The sequence below is a fragment of the Triticum urartu genome, chromosome 5A (assembly GCF_056163025.1).
Source record: "Triticum urartu cultivar PI428250 chromosome 5A, HENAU_Tu73, whole genome shotgun sequence".
NCBI lineage: Eukaryota > Viridiplantae > Streptophyta > Magnoliopsida > Poales > Poaceae > Triticum > Triticum urartu.
The window spans coordinates 661,422,835-661,443,399 of NC_141877.1; the positions used below are offsets into that span (position 1 = coordinate 661,422,835).

The 20,565-nt window shown below is 51.0% G+C and overlaps 2 protein-coding genes across 2 annotated transcripts; one reads left to right on the forward strand and one right to left on the reverse strand.

Annotated features, from left to right (window-relative positions):
* Positions 1-8,214: 8,214 nt before the first annotated feature.
* LOC125511545 (peroxisomal membrane protein 11-1) lies at positions 8,215-10,717 on the forward strand. Its single transcript, XM_048676944.1, has 8 exons — positions 8,215-8,498; positions 9,176-9,375; positions 9,467-9,541; positions 9,637-9,711; positions 9,834-9,914; positions 10,016-10,090; positions 10,182-10,355; positions 10,429-10,717. The coding sequence occupies exons 2-8, from the start codon at positions 9,184-9,186 to the stop codon at positions 10,468-10,470; spliced, it is 714 nt and encodes a 237-aa protein (XP_048532901.1). The 5' UTR covers positions 8,215-8,498; positions 9,176-9,183; the 3' UTR covers positions 10,471-10,717.
* A 5,837-nt stretch (positions 10,718-16,554) lies between these two features.
* On the reverse strand, positions 16,555-19,042 carry LOC125511546 (uncharacterized). The gene has a single exon (XM_048676945.2). It carries the CDS (start codon positions 18,499-18,501, stop codon positions 16,804-16,806), a length of 1,698 nt encoding a protein of 565 aa, XP_048532902.1. The 5' UTR covers positions 18,502-19,042; the 3' UTR covers positions 16,555-16,803.
* Between the last annotated feature and the right edge of the window lie 1,523 nt (positions 19,043-20,565).

The following is a 20,565-nucleotide window of genomic DNA, read 5'->3' on the forward strand; positions in this document are numbered from 1 at the left end:
CAGCGCCTGCTTGAGGGTCGCCACCTCAGTTGTGGCCCCTACAATAAGCAGTATACTCCTGTCATTTTTTGCAATTGTGCCTTCCTATAGGCATTTTTTCTATAAGGTATCTCTTACCTTATTTCTCCTCGAGCTGCCGTTTGGCAAGGCCGAGCTCTTGCTCGGTCCGCTCGAGGCCCTGCTTCAAGGCACCCACCTCCGCAGTCAGTGCGGCGGTGGCCAGCAGCGAATCCTGCATACGTATATTGACTCCTTTTTAGTTAGACTCCTGCGATATTTAATAGATCCTCTATTTGGCTTTTCTTTCCGAACGCCAAACAGAGCATCAGGGGCTACTGTCTATATGTTAATATTTTTACATATTTTTACTTACCTCGAAGCCTGTTAGAAGGCTAGCACAAGCTTCAGTCAGTCCGCTTTTGGCGGACTGAACCTTCTGGACCACCGTACTCATGATGTCACGGTGCTCCTCGTCAATGGAGGCGCCCTTAAGCTCCTCCAGCAGATTGTCCGGCGCCTCCGGTTGGACGGAGGACGCTGGCTCAGTAGGCTTGCTCCTCTTGGCAGGAGTTCGCCTACCGCGGTCCAGAACCGTTGATGATTCCGGTGCAGTGTCCGGCTTAAAGCCGGACTTGGAGCCCAGGGGGGTCTTGTCCCCTTCACTCCTGGAGTCCGGGAGGTCGCCTCGCGGCTCCTCCTGGACCACCTCCTCTCACCCCAGAGCTTGTCGCGACGCCACTTCGGCGTCGTCCGCAGCACAGGGGGAAGCAGCGGGCGGAACTGAATTCACGTCCGATGAATCCAGGGAGCCGCTCAACGACTCGTCGAGCCCGTCCTTGGGCGGACTGCATGATTATATCCGACATTAGGGAAAGCTGTGCAACAAAAGGAATATCACGAGTTACTCTGGTATCCGAACACTTACGATCTCGCCGGACGCTTGGCCCTGTCCGGCCACTCCTCTTCGTCCTCGTCGGCATCGGGGACGTAGTCCGGCGGAGGGGTTTTCCTCTTCTTGGACCCCTCGGTCTCCCCTACTGGGGCGGCCTTCCTCGTCTTTCCTCCCCCCGCTGGAGGGGGAGAGGTTTCTTCTTCCTCCTCCTCGTCTTCATGGGAGGAGTGCGTCTCGGACTCGTCGGACGACGAGTCCGACACCACCATATGCCGGGAGCTCTTTCGAGTCCCTGTGGCCTTCTTCTTCTTGGCCTTCTTCTCCGGCACCACATAAGGTGCCGGAACCAGCAGCTTCTCTAGGAGAGCAGGGGCTGGGTCTTCGGGCAAGGGAGCCGAACAGTTAATCTGTCCGGACTTCTCCCGCCAATCCTGTCAAAGGTGAGGGAGTTTAGATCCCGCATAGAGTCAAACTATGAAAAAACTTAACATCCTGTAAAAGATGGAAATATCTTACCTCGCCAGCAGGACGCTGCGAGCTGAATCCGCGGTCTTCGGAGGCGGATGTGGGAGCCTCGGCGCCTTTGGTTAGCCCCCTCCAGACATCTTCGTACGTCGTGTCGAAGAGCCTGCTCAGAGTTCGGTGCTGCGCCGGGTTGAACTTCCACAAATTGAAGTCCCGTTCTTGACACGGAAGGATCCGGCGGACAAGCATGACCTGGATTACGTTGACAAGCTTGAGCTGCTTGTTCACCAGGGACTGGATGCATTTTTGCAGTCCGGTCAACTCTTCTTCGTCGCCCCATGACAAGCTCGTCTCCTTCTAGGACGTGAGCCGCGTAGGGGGTCCGGATCGGAATTGAGGGGCTGCGATCCACTTCGGATCGCATGGCTCGGTGATGTAAAACCACCCTGACTGCCACCCCTTCAAGGTCTCCACAAAGGAGCCCTCGAGCCATAGGACGTTGGCAATTTTGCCCGCCATGGAACCTCCGCACTCCGCCTGGTTGCCGCGCACCACCTTTGGCTTGACGTTGAAGGTCTTGAGCCAGAGGCCGAAATGGGGGCGAATGCAGAGGAAGGCCTCGCACACGACGATAAACGCCGAGATATTGAGGATGAAGTTCGGGGCCAGATCATGGAAATCTAGGCCATAGTAGAACATGAGCCCGCGGACAAATGGGTGGAGAGGAAAACCCAGTCTGCGGAGGAAGTGGGGAAGAAATACTACCCTCTCATGGGGCCTTGGGGTGGGGAGAAGCTGCCCCTCCTTGGGAAGCCGGTGCGTGATGTCTTTGGACAAGTATCCGGCCTTCCTTAACCTTTTGACATGGCCCTCCATGACGGAGGAGACCATCCACTTGCCTCCCGCTCCGGACATTGTTGGAGAGGGTTGAGGTAGGAAGTGCGGGCTTGGGCGCTGGAGCTTGGGTGCGCAGAAGATGGATAGGCAAAGGAGGAAGAAGGCGTAGGTAAAAAGGTGGATCTTTATCCCCTTATATGGGCGGATGCGACTATGCGTCCCCACCAGCCGTGATAAGTGGCGCGGTTGGGTTACCCACATCCGTATTAACGAGAATCCTGTAAATAAAGGGGACACGATCTATGCTTTGACAAGACGTGCCAAGGAAACCGCCTCGCAAAACACGATGAGGTGGAGAAGTGAAAACGATTCGAATAAGGGCTTGGCCGTAGTGTGATGTCACGCTGCGGAATACGTCAGGAGATTAGATTTGTGTTAATATTATTCTCTCTATGGCAATACGTGGAAGCTTATTTTGGAGAGCCGGACACCGCTCTTGGTGTTTACAAACTTTTATGAAGAATTTGGAGGAGGAACCCGCCTTGCAATGCCGAAGACAATCTGCGCGCCGGACTCGTTGTCATTGAAGCCTGGTTCAGGGGCTATTGAGGGAGTCCTGGATTAGGGGGTGTTCGGGTAGCCGGACTATACCTTCAGCCAAACTCCAGGACTATGAAGATACAAGATTGAAGACTTCGTCCAGTGTCCGGATGGGACTTTCCTTGGCGTGGAAGGCAAGCTTGGCGATGCGGATATTCAAGATCTCCTACCATTGTAACCGACTTTGTGTAACCCTAACCCTCTCCGGTGTCTATATAAACCGGAGGGTTTTAGTCCGTAGGACAACTTCATCATACAACAATCATACCATAGGCTAGCTTCTAGGGTTTAGCCTCCTTGATCTCGTGGTAGATCTACTCTTGTACTACCCATATCATCAATTTTAATCAAGCAGGACGTAGGGTTTTACCTCCATCAAGAGGGCCCAAACCTGGGTAAAACATTGTGTCCCTTGTCTCCTGTTACCATCCGGCCTAGACGCACAGTTCCGGACCCCCTACCCGAGATCCGCCGGTTTTGACACCGACAGTAGCTATATCATTTAATTTAGTAAGATGTGCCACAACAGTTTCAGATTCATAGCTATAAATAGGATCAGATTCAACCAAAGTAATTATATCAGGATAAATAGAGAAATCATAATCCTTATCAGTAATAAAGATAGGTGAAGTAGCATAAGCAGGATCATATTTCATTCTAGCATTCAGAAATTTTTCTTTAAGCTTAGCTAATAGTTTCTTAAGATCACTTCTATCATTGCAAGCAAGAAAGTCCCTAGCAGTTTCTTCATCCATAACATAACCCTCAGGAACAACAGGCAATTCATATCTAGGGGGAGAATCTTCATCATCACTTTCATCAATATTATCAGTTTCAATAATTTCATTCTCTCTAGCCCTAGCAAATTGTTCATCAAGAAATTCACCTAGTGGCATAGTAGTATCAAGCATAGAAGTGGTTTCATCATAAGTATCATGCAAAGCAGAAGTGGCATCATCAATAACATGCGAAATATCGGAATTAATAGCAGAAGCAGGTTTAGGTGTCGCAAGCTTACTCAAAGCAGAAGGTGAATCAAGTGCAGAGCTAGATGGCAGTTCCTTACCTCCCCTCGTAGTTGAGGGGGAAATCTTGGTTCTTTGATCTTTCAAGTTCTTCATAATGATAAGCAGATATAAATCCCAAGTGACTCAAAGAATAGAGCTATGCTCCCCGGCAATGGCACCAGAAAATGTTCTTGATAACCCACAAGTATAGGGGATCGCAACAGTTTTTGAGGGTAGAGTATTCGACCCAAATTTATTGATTTGAGAAAAAGGGAGCCAAAGAATATTATCAAGTATTAGTAGCTGATTTGTCAATTCAACCACACCTGGAAACTTAATATCTGCAGCAAAGTATTTAGTAGCAAAGTAATATGATAGTAGTGGTAACGATAGCAAAAGGTAACGGTAGCAAAAGTAATATTTTTGAGTTTTGTAGTGATTGTAACAGTAGCAACGGAAAAGTAAATAAGTGAAGAACAATATATGAAAAGCTCGTAGGCATTGGATCGGTGATGGAGAATTATGCCGGATGCGATCGATCATGTAACAATCATAACCTAGGGTGACACGGAACTAGCTCCAGTTCATCAATGTAATGTAGGCATGTATTCCGAATATAGTCATACGTGCTTATGGAAAAGAACTTGCATGACATCTTTTGTCCTACCCTCCCGTGGCAGCGGGGTCCTAGTGGAAACTAAGGGATATTAAGGCCTCCTTTTAATAGAGTACCGGACCAAAGCATTAACACATAGTGAATACATGAACTGCTCAAACTACGGTCATCACCGGTAAGTATCCCGATTATTGTCACTTCGGGGTTAACGGATCATAACACATAATAGGTGACTATAGACTTGCAAGATAGGATCAAGAACTCTCATATATTAATGAAAACATAATAGGTTCAGATCTGAAATCATGGCACTCGGCCCCTACTGACAAGCATTAAGCATAACAAAGTCATAGCAACATCAATCTCAGAACATAGTGGATACTAGGGATCAAACCCTAACAAAACTAACTCGATTACATGATAAATCTCATCCAACCCATCACCGTCCAGCGAGCCTACGATAGAATTACTCATGCACGGCGGTGAGCATCATGAAATTGGTGATGGAGCAAGGTTGATGATGACGATGGCGGCGGATTCCCCTCTCCGGAGCCCTGAACGGACTCCAGATCAGCCCTCCCGAGAGAGTTTAGGGCTTGGCGGCGGCTCCGTATCGTAAAACGCGATGAATCCTTCTCCCTGATTTTTTTTCTCCTTGAAAGTGAATATATAGAGTCAAGGTTGAGGTCGGTGGAGCGTCAGGGGGCCCACGAGACAGGTGGTAGGGCGCGCCCCCCACACTCGTGGACAGAGTGTGGGCCCCCTAACGTGGAACTTTCTTCTAGTGTTTTTTATATACTCCAAAATAATTCTCCGTTGATTTTCAGGTCATTCCGAGAACTTTTATTTCTGCACAAAAATAACACCATGGCAATTCTGCTGAAAACAACGTCAGTCCGGGTTAGTTCCATTCAAATCATGCAAGTTATAGTCCAAAACAAGGGCAAAAGTGTTTGGAAAAGTAGATACGATGGAGATGTATCAGCCTCCCGCGCCTGGTGCCTTGCACGGCGGGCATGCCGTGCCATGGCCTCGTGGGAAGATGGTGTGTGTTGGGGAACGCAGTATTTTAATTTTTTTTACCTACGATCACACAAGATCTATCTAGGAGATGCATAGCAACGAGAGGGGAGAGTGTGTCTACGTACCCTCGTAGACCAAAAGCGGAAGCGTTTAGTAACGCGGTTGATGTAGTCGGACGTCTTTGCAATCTAACCATTCAAGTACCGAACGCACGGCACCTCCGCGATCTGCACACGTTCAGCTCGGTGACATCCCTCGTACTCTTGATCCAGCTGAGGCCGAGTGTGAGTTCCGTCAGCACGACGGTGTGTTGACGGTGATGATGAAGTTACCGGCGCAGGGCTTCGCCTAAGCACTACAACAATATGACCGAGGTGTAAAACTGTGAAGGGGGACACCGCACACGGCTAAACATCAACTTGTGTGTCTATGGGGTGCCCCCTCCCTCGTATATAAAGAAGGGGAGGAGGAGGAGGGTCGGCCACAAGGGGCGCGCCCAAAGGGGGAATTCCTACTCCTAGTAGGAGTAGGTTTCCCTCTTTCCTAGTCCAAGTAGGAGAAGAAGGAAGGGGAGGAGAGGGAGAAGGAAAGAGGGGGGCGCTACCCCCTCCCTAATCCAATTCGGACCAGCCCATGGGGGGGTGGCCTCCCCTTGTGGCCCTTCTCTCCTTTCCACTAAGGCCCATGAAGGCCCAATACTTCCCCGGCGAATTCCCGTAACTCTCCGGTACTCCGAAAAATATCCGAACCACCCAGAACCTTTCCGATGTCCGAATATAGCCTTCCAATATATCGATCTTTACGTCTCGACCATTTTGAGACTCCTCATCATGTCCGTGATCTCATCCGGGACTCCGAACAAACTTCGGTCATCAAATCACATAACTCATAATACAAATCATCATCGAGCGTTAAGCGTGCGGACCCTACGGGTTCGAGAACTATGTAGACATGACCGAGACACATCTCCGGTCAATAACCAATAGCGGAACCTGGATGCTCCTATTGGCTCCTACACATTCTACGAAGATATTTATCGGTCAAACCGCACAACAATATACGGTGTTCCCTTTGTCATCGGTATGTTACTTGCCCGAGAGTCGATCGTCAGTATCATCATACCTAGTTCAATCTCGTTACCGGTAAGTCTCTTTACTCGTTCCGTAATGCATCATCCTGCAACTAACTCATTAGTCACATTGCTTGCAAGGCTTATAGTGATGTGCATTACCGAGAGGGCCCAGAGATACCTCTTCGACAATCGGAGTGACAAATCCTAATCTCGATCTATGCCAACTCAACAAACACCATCGGAGACACCTGTAGAGCATCTTTATAATCACCCAGATATATGGTGACGTTTGATAGCACACAAGGTATAAGTCATGAAAATGAAGAAACATGTATAAGTCATGAAGAAAGCAATAGCAATAAACTAAAAGACCATAGTGCTAAGCTAACGGATGGGTCTAGTCCATCACATCATTCTCTAATGATGTGATCCCGTTCATCAAATGACAACACATGTCTATGGCTAGGAAACTTAACCATCTTTGATTAATGAGCTAGTCAAGTAGAGGCATACTAGGGACACTCTGTTTGTCTATACATTCACACATGTACTAAGTTTCCGGTTAATACAATTCTAGTATGAATAATAAATATTTATCATGATATAAGGAAATATAAATAACAACTTTATTATTGCCTCTAAGGCATATTTCCTTCGGTGTGTCCCCAATACCAGCGCGCCACCAGAGGGGTTGTGTGTCCGCCATATACCTGGCCAAACCTCAGGCCGGGTCGGGCCTAGCCAAGCCCGAGCCAAAAAACCTGGGCCCGAGCCCGGCCCGGCCATCGGGCCTAGTTTTTGGGCCCAAGCCCGGCCCGAACATGCAAAAGCCCGCCGGGCCTTGGGCCTCGAGCCTGGCCCCTTCAGAAAACGGCAAAAATGACGGGCCCGGGCCCGGCCCGGCCAGGCCACCGGGCTCAAAATCTAGGCCCGAGCCCGGCCCGGGAGCAGCGTCGGGCCGGGCCGGGTCGGGCTTTTTCGGGCCGGGCTGCCCATGGCCAGGTCTAGTCCGCCAGCACGTTCGAATGCCAGACGGACCGCACGGCCTCCGGTAAGGCATCTACGGCCGGCCTAGCACCGGATCCATGCGCCATTTGGGCGGACGCAGTGGATTCCTGACGGATGGAGTCTGAACGCAACCGTCCATGGGCCTCCTTCCGGGCGGGGCGGAGGGCAAGTTGGGCGGCCATCTCCTCCTCGGGGCCGCGTGGGATGAGCTCGGGGTTGACGGATCTAGAGGTGAAGGACTCAGATCCGCTGCCCACCATGCCGGAGACGATCGGAAGGAGCCAGAGACGAGCTTGGGTGGTGGAGTGAAGTGGAGGGGAGGAGAGTGAACTGGCTAGGGTTTGGTCCGGCGAGGGGATGGAGAGGATTTTATGTGGGGTCGGGGGGCCAGCGTGAGCCGGGTCCGACATGACGGATACGCCTGGGCGCCTTATATCTGCTTCATATTTGGGCTGGATATAGAGGATGCCGGTCAGGACGGGTGTTTGAGGGCCGTTTGTGGGGCCTGTCTAGGTCAAAAAATCGTGACCGAAGCGAACCTTGACCGGGCGGTCCGCCCGAACATATGAGGTGGGTTTGATGCGTCCGGCTGTAGATGCTCTAAGGTTCGGGAAGACATAGGGAAAGTCAAAATTTAAGAGGGCCGATTAGAGATGCCTTGAGCGCTTGCATATAAACTCCAGCCCACACACGAATTATCTACCGCTAAATCCATTCACGGCCTGGTGTCGTGTGGGCACAGCCACACGCATGGCAGGGCTAAAATCCAAACCCGTCCGTCTCTCATGAGCCGGAGGAGAGGGAGGCAGCCCCGTCCGTCCCTCCACGGCTCATCTCCTCTCAGTCCACACAAAATCGGATGGTGAAGCAGCAGTAGCAGCCGGAGAAGCAGTTCCCCTCCCCAGCAGCTAAGCACCAGCCGGCCGGACCCGCCGCTTCTCCACCCTCCTCCCCTCTCCCCGCTCCGTCATTACCAAGGTAATTGCACTGCCCAGCATGCATCTTCGTCTTAATCCATTATTACATCGGTGTGCCAGCTCGTGCAGCCATGCCTGTTGCTTAATTTCCTACTGATGCAGTATCGCAATGCACTCCTGAGCTAACAGTTTCAGATTTTTAGCAAGTGCCTGTGCATCTCCCGGCCTGCTCACTCGCCTCTGTTTTGAGTTCCTAGCTTTCTTTTCGAGAAATTACACCCTGCTTTGCCGACAGAAATTCTCGATGCTAGTATAGTAGGAGATTATTTATAAGCTGATGTCTGCTTCGGCCTCTGCTTTTCTGAATTTTGTTGTCACGCGTAGTACAGTACAAGTAGAAGATTGTAAGCTCTGGTCTTCTGAACATTCCAGCTGCTTCAGATCGAGTTCACAAGTTACCACACCATTCACACGTACTAGAAGGCTGCCATAAAATCTGGTTGTCTTTCTGAATTTCGTGCCATTGATTTACAAGTTGTCTTTCTGTATTTTGTTGTCTGGTTCAGCCTCTGGTTTTCTGAATTTTGTTGTCGCACGTGGTAGAAGATTGCAATAAGCTCTGGTCTTCTGAATTTCGAGCTGCTTCAGATCGAGTTCAGAAGTTACGACGCGTACAAGACTGTAAGCTCTGGTTTTATGAATCTTCTGCCATTATTAATTTGGAAGTTGTGAGGGCAGGCAGGAAGATGTGCTCGTTGGAGGCGACGCGGGCGGAGCTGGGGCTGGCGGTGCTGTACCTGAACAAGGCGGAGGCTCGGGACAAGATCTGCAGGGCCATCCAGTACGGCTCCAAGTTCATCAGCAACGGCCAGCCCGGCACCGCGCAGAACGTCGACAAGTCCACCACCTTGGCTCGCAAGGTCTTCAGGCTCCTCAAGGTCAGCCCGCCTGCACATGCCATTATGATATGCTCCTTGTAGGCTGCAGCTGTGTTAAATTGGTTTTGGCCCTGAATCGATCGACCTGCAGTGGGTGAACGACCTGCATGCTCTCATCAGCCCAGCCCCCAAAGGGACCCCTCTCGTGTTGGTCTTGCTTGGGAAGGTACTCTATACTTTATAGCGCATTAATTTCTCACCGTTTGAGTGAGGCTGTAAGAATGATGTGCTGACTGTTAATTGTTTCTGTAACTTGTGCAGTCCAAGAATGCGCTGCTGTCGACCTTCCTGTTCCTGGACCAGTTCGTGTGGATAGGAAGATCGGGGATTTACCAGGTTTTGTTTGCCGAGATTTGAGCGTCTCACCCTCCAATGGTTCACCCCGTTCCATCGTGTATAGTATTGATTAGCAATCTGTGAACCTAGTTTTTCTTCTTCCTGTTGTTGCTGGTATATAGAACAAGGAGCGCACGGACCGCATCGCCAGGATATCCCTCTACTGCTGGATGACTTCCTCTGTCTTTGCAAGTCTAGTCGAGGTACGTATATTATATTGCAGGGCAGGAGTAAGCTCTACCAAGTTTCTTAGAGATAGATAGCCCATGAACATATAGCTGACGATTTGCGTGGGATTGCGCAGCTTGGAGAGCTCAAGAGGCTATCCAAGGCGATGAGGAAGCGCGCCAAGGAGCTCCGGGGTGCCGACAAATACGAGGTAAGTACATACGTAATTGGTATCTCACTGATCATACCGTACGTAGAGCATAAGAACCTGAACTTTGCTGTGCTTTGTGATCTTTTCCCAGGACGAGCAGTACCTGGGGAAGATGAAGCAGTCGGACGACCGGCTGCTGGCGCTGGTGAAGGCGGGCATGGACGTGGTGGTGGCCGTGGGGCTGCTGCAGCTGGCGCCCAAGAAGGTCACCCCCAGGGTCACCGGGGCCTTCGGCTTCGTCACCTCCCTCATCTCCTGCTACCAGGTATGCCAAACTAAACTCACCAATAAACCTCGTCTTCTGGCGGCTCTGAATTTTATGCTCTGTTTCTCTTCAGCAACTCCCGTCCCGCGCTCCCCTGGCCAAACTCAAGGCGTGAGTAACGGACGCTACACCATGCATGCTAGTCCAGACGCTGCCTCCGCTTAACTCAAGCCGATGCTGTGCTCGATCATGGAATCTGAGATGTTTTATTCCTGTGTACGTAGCACTATATATAGAATGATGATGTCGATCGTCTGTACGTACGGTTTTTATACATATACATGTACACGGTATGCTATGAACAGTACTAATGGACATGGTATGTATGGTCGATCATGTGTTAGTGCATGGTGCTTATAGTATATGCCAACAGTGTTTGCACTTGCGAACCAAATGTAATAATTACAGAGAGATCACATTTATATTAAACCAAATCTCAGTCGAGTGACATGCCATGTAAGAAAGAAATAGAAAAATCTGAAAAGAAATTTTACATAGATCTCAATGTATGATCGACAAAATAGCATCAACTGAGACATGATCAAATCTTAATCGACTAAGATTTAGCAAGACTTTGAACAGAACCTTTCCGTGCGCACCGCACACCGTGCATGGTTCGTCATGCATTACGTACCCTTTAACCAAGCACGCCGCCAAAGGGAACTTTTGGGGTAGGAGAACTATATATGCTTGACGTACAGTCGCCGGCGGCCGGCCGGCCTAAAGGCGACGCACGGCCAACCGCTGATGCACTTGGCCGCCAAACTGAGTGAGTGAGTGGCTAATCATGGCGATCGATCGCCTGATGGGTCGGCCGGGCGCACGCGTGCAAGTGCAAGCCGGGATTTTCTTTGGTTCCCCATCGCGCGTGCTCCACTATCGCACTAATCTAGTCGTAACGCTCTCATCATCATTCATGCCATCCGCATATTATCACAGTATCACACACGCACGCGCAGGATCATAGCGAACGGTGGTCGCGATCACGGCAACAAACGCAATCATCCAGCTCTGTTTCCAAAAGGTCCGGAACCAAATGAGAGCTCGGGACAGTAATAGCCATGTTAAAAAGCTCGTCATCATTTTAAAGCGGTTGCATCACTAGATTTCTGGATTTAACACGCTTTTCTGGCAATGCCCCGGTTTTACAATGACATCACTGTGTATCAACGGTTTTATTGTTTGCTAGACTAACTGAAGGAAAAAACTCCTCCTTGCAATTATACTATCGATGGGGATGAATATAACATGGGCTACTGTCTAATTGACGTTATCTATCCTCCGCGGGCTACCTTTGTCAAGACCATCTCCGAGTCAGTTGGTCCGAAGATGACTTAATTTCCTCCAAAACAAGAAGCAGCTAGAAATGATATGAAGAGGGCATTTGGAATGCTCCAGGATGACCTTGTGGGAAGTGATGACACGTTGTGTGATCATGCACAACATGATTGTGGAGGGTGAGGATGTAAATGTTGCTGCAACTCTTTAAATTTGAGAAATCCCACCAAACTTTTAGATGGCATTTAGCCATGTTTGATGAGTTTGTTCAAATGCATCAACAAATTCGGTATCGACCAACTCAAGGAAGATTGATTGAGTACCTGTGGCGGTTAAAGGGGATAACTAGAACATATGTGCTAGTTGATTTCAAGTTTGAAATACACTAATTTGGAAACTTTGTTGAATTGTAATATTTAAATTAAAACTACGATTTGATATGCGGTTATTTTGAGCTTGCGGACTAAAAAAAGTGGCGGAAGTTTTGCGGCTAGCTTTGGATGGCTGGCTCCCGTATCACTGTCTGAGGACTTGTCCCCACCGGTCCGTTGATGGATACGGTATCTGATTTGAGGGGTTAGTGTTGGAGATGCCCTAAGACCGAAACAAGGCTTAGACAACCTACTCCTGCCCTGCAAGTCAACACGGTTGACGCTTCTCTCTGGTGGGCCTAGACCTTGGCATGTTGCTTGTGTTGGCTATAGGATTTGAGGTGAGTCCGGTCTGTCTAGTCTGAAGTCCGGACCATCCCATATTCGCCCCACATATGGATTGGATATGAGCGATGCCGGTTAGCCCAGGCGACTAGGTTCGGTTTGAGGGGGTCGGCTGGGTCACGATTTTGTGATCGATCACTAACGAGGCCATCCATGCAGACGTACAGGGGGCATTTGATGAGCGCGATTGTAGATGCTCTTACAACACATAACAGAATCCCCTCCCCCTCCCCAGCGCGCGCATGTTGCCTAACTCTAGGTGACTTGGACGACGAAGCAATACCCGCCACCACATCCTCCCTCACCCGCTCCTCCCCCTCACCAGGCTCTTCTCTCAGCGTGTGGTGCTCGGTCCCACGATGTTGGGCTATCGGTGGCACTTAGTGCTCTAGGGGGGTGGGCGTGCCCTCGAGTATCGTTTGTGATGTAATGACGACGAAGATGGTATTTTGATGGTGGATAATCCAAATATGGTTGGCCACGAGGTGCTCGTCATGTCATGGTCCCGACCATGCTTGCTCGAAGGCATAACGGAGTTGTGGTGATGCCTGGATGTGGGGGTGGTTGGTTCAGCTATATCTGGTTTCCCCATGTCCAGCATGACAGGCACCATGGTGGTGGCATGATAATCTCGACGACGGTGGTTCCTAAAGGCAACAACCTCGGGTGTTGGCCGTGCTATGAGAAAGTTTGGTGGTCTGTCAGTCTTTGTGTCTTAGGCGGGACGAGTGCAAGGCAACACCCAGGCGAAAGCCCTGCTTTTGGCTGTTGGGCATGGAGGATATGGCAACACCCTCGGGAGCCACTTTCTTGACATCGAGGCGTCCTGCTCCAAGTCCTCCCTGGACAACACAGAGGGGAGGGCTTTATCACCTTGGGATCGAATGATGGTGGTGCGTCCACGTCATGCTCCCCTTTGGGGGCGTGATTCTCGGAGTTGTCATTGGTTGGAAGATGATACGTCTGTAAGGTATCCATAATTTATGAAGTATTCATTTTATATTTACATAATTTATAAATGATTTTGGTGCACTTTTATATTATTATTATGGACTAAACCTATTAATCTTAGTGCCTAGTGCCAGTTCCTATTTTCTGCTTGTTTTTTGTTTTACAGAAAATCAATGTCTATGAAGGTCAAAACACCCTGGCGATTTAATATGCTTTTTTCTGAAATATATCTAATTTTGGGAGAAGGAATCAATGCAAAAGGATGCCCGAGGGCCCCACAAGGGCAGGTGGCGTGGGCATGCCTGGACGCGCCATGGGCCCTTGTGGCTAGCCTTAAGTCGGTTGGAGTCATTCTTTCGCTGCAAGAAAGATAATTTCTAGAGGAAAATACCCTCAAAATTTTAGCCCAATCGCAGTTACGGATCTCCGGTTATAAAATAAACAGTTTTCTTCCAGAAAATAGTAGCAAAAACAGAGAGACGAAAACTGAGAGAGAGAGAGAGAGAGAGAGATCCAATCCCGGAGGGGCTCCCGCCCTCCGGGAGCCATGAAGGTCAAGGACCAGAGGGGGGATCTTTCCCCCATCTAGGGGGAAGGCCTACCATGAAGATGGAAGAGGGGAGCTCTCTCCCGGTGGCGCCGGAGCATCGCTGGGGGAACCGTCGTGACGGTGATCATCTCCGTCAACTTCGCCGCTGCCATTAACATCTTTATCCCTCTCCATGCAGCGGTGTGCTCTCTCTCACCCCGTTGTAATCTCTACTTAAACATGGCATTCAATGCTATATATTATTATCCAATGATGTGTTGCATCTCTATTATGTCTGAGTAGTTTCTTTTTATCCTATGGGTTAACTTGATAGGGTTTTTATCATTTTTGCCACTAGTTGTGTCCCACTACTCAGTTTTGCCATTAGAAGTTACAACTACTCAAAAATGCCATCGATCCGTGAGATGTTTGCTCAAAAATGCCATCGTTCCGTTAGATGTTTCCTCAAAAATGCCATTAGACATCGTTATTTTCACATCAAACTCATTGACCATGTTATATGACAAAAATAAGCCTAGACCCACATGTCAGTTCTCTCTATCTCACAATGATAAGTGTGGCCCCACTTGTCAGGAGTAACCAAGCGAATAATTTTATAGGAAAATAAGAACGTCGTTGGGATCAAGTGGGCCCCACACTTTATTGTAGTGAGTTAGAAGGAGAGCTGGCATGCTGGTTCATAGGTATTTATGTCATTATAACATGGCAAAAGAGATTTGAGATCACAATAATGGTGCCCAGTGGCATTTTTGAACATGTGTCTAACAAAGCGATGGCATTTTTGAGCAGTTGAAATTCCTAGTGACAAAACTGAGTAGTGGGACACAACCGATGGCATAAATGATAAAAACCCAACTTGATATGCTATGGTTAGTATGAGATGTATGCTATTATGGTGTTGTCCTATGGTGCCCGCCGTTTCACGCACACATGTGGGATTCACACTATAGGATGTTGCAATGTGTGAATTGAGTTGCTTATGATGGGTTGCGGGAGTGATAGAAACCTAAACCCTAGTTCATGAGTTGTTGCATATGGAATTAATGGGGACCTTAGAACTTAATGTTATGGTTGGGTTTTATCTTATTGAATCTATGGTAGTTGCGCATGCTAGCTAAAGTTCCAATCATAAAAACGTATGATCCTAGTACGAATAGTATGTTAGATTAGGCCTCTCCCGCATAAGTATGATGAGTATGAGTATCGTTTCATATCCAATTGCCTAGGGACAATCATTTTATTTAGTTTTCTTCCAAAACACTTTACTTTATTGTCTTTTACTAAAACAACACCTAACTCTTTATATTCTTGCAAAGCTATCTTTTTATTCTTGCAAAGTAGTTTTTAATTCTAGTTCTAGGTAAAGCAGATGTTAAGTGTGCAGTAGTGTTATATCAGTGGTTGATAGAACTTGACAGAATATTAATTCTACCTTTACTTTCTCGTAGAGTTCGACCCTCTTACTTATCGAAAAAGCTACAACTGATCTTCTATACTTGTGGGTTATCTAAGGGACAAGTGGATGCGTGAGGATGATGGAGCTCATCACAATGGGTGCGGTTGTGACCGGTGGAAGACAACGGTGATGGCGTCAAGACTTTTGTGGCAACGACAGCGGGGGCGAGGATGGTTTGGGTCGCGGCAAAGGTTGTAGTAGCCGGCTCTTTGGTGTGTTGCGGGGTTGTCTTAGGTTGTTTGTCGGTGTGAAGTTCGAATTGCGATGACGGGCGACAAGTGGTTTGTTCAATATCTTCCACGACGGCAACCTATCATATTATCTTTCATATTCTTTTTTGTACCTCATTGCTAAAATCGAAGATGTGCAATGTCGACACATGCGGCCGATTGGCTCCTCATAGCTTGTGCGGCGCGGGTTTGGTAGGCAGTCATTTACTATGAAGTTTGAGTCGTTTGCTTGAAGGAAAATAATGACGATGACAGTAATGTGCAGCCTTGATGAGTTTTTCTTAGCAATGATTTTTGCGATGTATCTTATGTGTGATTGGTCGAATGGTTGTGACGATTTTTGCATGGTTCTCCATCAATTTACTGGACAAATCCCTTTTTCTCTATTAACAATTGATTGAACCCTCAAACATGTGGTTTAGGAAAAAACAGGCGGAAGACTATCATAGGATTTGCCCTTTAGGTGAGATCGTAGGATCAACCCCAAAATTTCATATTTAGACAATCCAATGGGCATCATATTTAGATAACCCCAAAATTTCATATCATAGGATTTGCCCTTTAGCTGGGATCATCCTACTGGGTTCAGTACCAAATGGGCATCCTGTTAAAAAAAAGTACCAAGTGGGCATCGGCAAACGCTGGACAGAACATGTTGAGCTCATGTGAAAGCGGGCCAAGATCGGTCGTACCACGTTTCAATGTGGATATTTCTATTTTGATGATGGACAAGTACAGGCCTTCAGAGCCATACAACAGCACAAGTGTACAGAGGACCGTCCAATGTGATCTCCGTGTCATCTTCTCCCCGAAGTGTTGTTTGGTTGGCAAAGATACGTACAGCAAAATCGAGCTCACAAATGGACAACCGAGTGACAACGAAAGTACTACAAAGTAGTGTGTGGCACACAGAACAAATATTCTAGATAGCCGGGTCCTCCTTTTTTGCGAATATTTCTTTTCTTTTCCTGAAATGCCAAAATAGCACTGTAAAGTGTACACGAATTACTCGCAGGAATGGAATATGTACCATCTTTATTCATTTAATTTAACATGCTGCCGCACTGTAAAGTGTACGAGGTTATTAGAACTTGCCCAACATACCCAGCATCAGGCCATCACAAAACATATCTTACAACGAATGTATATTCACCTAACATAGCGATTTCTATACAGCAAAACGACACAACTTGGCACGGTAACATGTACTTGTACTACTACTGATCGTAAGCTTGGCTCGGTGGTGTCAACTTAACTTAATTACTTTTTACGAGTAGTTCTTGCTGCCGAAGATGCTTCGGAGCTTGCCGCGCTCCTCCAGCCGCTCCAGCAGGTCCCGGGCGCCGGCGACCTCCATGTCCGACAGCTTCTTCAGGTACCCGATGGCGCCGTGCGAGACCATCAGCTTCTTGCACCGCTTCGCCGGCGACAGCGACGCCAGGCACGCGATGGCGTACTTCTTCGCCGTGTTCGCCGGGCTGGGGTCCAGCAGCTGCACCAGGCTCGGCACGCTCCTCTCGTCCCTCCGCACCTCCCGCGCGTTGCCCGGGTGCCCCGCCGCCAGGCTCGCCACCGCCTGCGCCGCCACCTCGCGCGCGCCGGCCGACTTGGCCTCCAGCATCCGGACAAGTAGTGGGATGCAGCCGTGCTCGCCCACCAGCCGCTTCATGTCCTTGCTGCCGCTGGCCGCGATCCTGCAGATCGCCGCGGCCGCCGCCTGCTGCGCGCCGGTTGACCCGGCCCTGAGCGCGTGCGCCAGCCGCGGGAGCACGCCGAGGGACACGATGGTGTCGGGGGAGATGGCGTCCACCATGTTCCCGAGCGCGCGCACCGCGGACTCCTGCGGCGACGGCGCGTCCAGGTAGAGGAGCAGGCTGCGCAGCCCGCCGTCGTGCGCGACGGCGCGCCGGAAGCTGTCGCCGCCCGACGTGAGGTTCTGCAGGCAGTCGGCGGCGTGCTCCTTGGAGCCCAGCACGGTGCCGTAGTCCAGCAGGCTGACCATGACGCGGACGATCCCTTCGTCGGCCAGCGCTTGCCGCGCCTCGGGCGCCGCGGAGAGGTTCTTGAGCGCGCCGGCCGCCGCGGACTGGGACACGGAGTCCCCCGTCTGGCAGATCTCGATGAGCGGGCGCACGCCGCCGTGGCCGGCGATGGCGCGCGCGACGTCGGGGGACGCCGAGAGGCGCTGCAGCGTGAGCACGGCCTTCTCGCGGCCGACGAGGCTGCTGCCGGACTCTGCCAGCCGGATGAGCGGCGGCAGCGCGCCCTCCGACACGAGCAGCCCCTCGCAGGCGCCACCCCCCGACTCCGCGAGGCGGCATATCACCATGGCGGCCTTCTCCCGCGCCTTGGGCGCCGGCGCCGTGAGCAGCTGCACCAGCGCGGACACGTTGGCGCGGCCGAGCAGCGACACCACGCTCTTCTCGTCCCGGTTGAGCGCGTCGAGGAGCCCGTCCACCGCCCGGCTCTTGGCCTCGGCGTGCCCGATCTGCAGCCGCGCGAGCAGCTCCCGCACGTCCGCCTGCGCCGTCGCCGGGGCGGTGACGGCGGAGGCGTCGGAGTCGGACAGCACGCCGGTGCGGACGAGCAGCGCGCAGTCCCGGAGGTTGACGTCGAGCCGGGCGCCGAGCGCGTCGATGGCGCTCTGCGTCTGCAGCTTCCCGTCCCTCGGCGGGCCCCGGCACCGCGAAGCAAGCTCCGCCGCATCGGCGAGCGTGGCGGCCACGGAGTGCAGCAGCTCGCGGCAGAGCGCGTTCCGGGCGAAGCAGGGGTGGCTGGACAGGTCGGACAGGCGCGCGGGGAGCGTGCCCAGCTTGGCCGCGATCGCCTTCCACCGGCCGGGGAACCCCTCCGCGGCCGTCGCCGCGCCGACCGCCGGCGGCACCATCCCCCTGACGCGCGCCAGCAGCTCCTCCGCCGTCTCATCCCCGGGAGCAGCGGCCGCCGGGTCGCCCCGCACACTCATGCCTGGTCGCCTGGAGAGTGGAGGCCCGTGATCTGGAGTGGGCGAGGAGAACGGTCGTCGTCGCTAGCTGGCCTGACTGGCTCGTCAAGGCTGTGGTGAAGGCAGGGAGGGAACAAATGAAAGAGGGAGCAGGGGTGGCAGAGTGGCAGGGGAAGGAGGAGGAATCGTCTACGACTACGATGATCTCCCTCCCTCCCTGGCCACTGTTTCTTTAAGCGAAAACTAGTGGCGGCGTCGCTTTCGTTTAGGCAGCCATTGGCGTCGCGGCAGCGGCTATCGTGGGGAGATACGGGCGGCCATGAGCGGCACGCCGAGCCAAGATACCAAAATCCAAAATCCAAGCCATTTCTACTCGTACTCGATCGAGATCTCAGTTGGGGTGAGGAGAAGAGATGTGTGGGTTGGTAGAAAGGGGGGCGTGTCGGGTCGGAATTCACGTTGGTTTGACGGACGGACCCTGTTGTTTTGTGTTCTTGATGGTGGTGGTTTAGTGGGAAGTGGTTAAGAGACTTGGGACAGACGGACAGTGCGGGGGGCGTGGACTCGAGGGAATGAGACGAATGACGGGCACCAAAGGCAAGAAGATCAGGTGTGAGCAAAATGAAATGGCGACTCTTTTATTTTATGAGGAAATGTGGTGCATGTTACTGGTGGTGGTGGTGCATGTTGCCGAAGCAGGCGGGCACAGTCTCAGCAGACCCCACTTGCAAACAACTGCTCACCTACAGATTACCCACGCAACTGTTCAAAAGAAAATTAGTACTAGCCAATAGACATCATTCAGATAGTAGGAGTAGTATATTTGTACCACTGCTTCCCACTTTCGCGCTAGACATAAAAGCTGAACAATAATGCTACCAATCCCTCCATTCCAAATTACTCGTGTCAGAAATGAAACGAAGGAAGTACTAGCTAGCAGTAGCATCAAAGTACTTAGGCCAACCCCAACGCGTGAACCAGTTGCGTCCGTCCCCGCCGCCACCACCACCTCCCACCATGACCGCTGAAGAGGAAGAGCGTTTGGTGCAAGCCGTGATGGAGGACTCTGACAAGGAGTTCAAGCACAAGCAGGAGGAGATGACGCGCTGTCGGCCGCCGGCGATTGCTACGTCTTCGAGCTCGACGTGAAGCAGGAGGTGATGGAGGACCACCCGTCCACCTCGGAATGAAACCCGGCCTTGTACTGACAGTTGTGGACGACCACGGTGTCATGCAGCCCGCCCTCACCACCACCGGCAGCGCCGCCAACCTCATGGGCGTCGTGGTCACCACCCCTGCCATCACCACAACCTACCCCCCGCAATGGCAGCCACAAGGGGCTCCCGCCCCAGCTTGGGGTTTGCCAACACACCCCTGGCAGCCGCCGCCCTACATTGACCTCATCATAGATGACGAGGACGAGGAAGGCGGCGCCTGAAGACAGTGACATCATTGTAGGCAACCATGGTGGTAGCAGGCAGATCTACTTTTTTTTCTTTTTTTCAAATTTAGTTTTAATATATGGCCATGATTTTCGTGGAATTTTTAAGTTTATTGTAACATATATGACCATTTAAAAAAATATTTTGTTAAGCCTTATATTTTTTTATTAAATGCACACTAAATATATATTTTAAGATGCGTGGACGCACCACGGGCGGACAGCCAAAAACGGACACGACCGTCATTTTTGCTGGTGCTCTGTGCGTTGGAGTTGGCCTTAAAAGCAACTCTAACGCGCCAACCTATTTTGTCCGCACGTGTCCATTTGGATTGCCGTCGACAGAAAAGTCGGCCCAACGCGCTGATTCAAATGGACGTGCGTCCGCTTTTCGTTCGCCTACCGACCCATTCCCGGCACAAATTTAAGTCTGATTTGCGTCGGCACAGACACGAAGCGGACGCGCGCCTACTCCCCCTGGCCCGCCAGTTGGTCGCATAGCGACAACCATTTCTCTCCACTTTCCCAAAACCCTCCCACCCGCTCGCCATGGACGACGCGCCCACCCTCGATGCCGCCGCCGGCCTCGCCTCCCTCGCCTCGTTCGGCCTCACCTTCGCCCCCTCCGACAAAGGCAAGCCCTC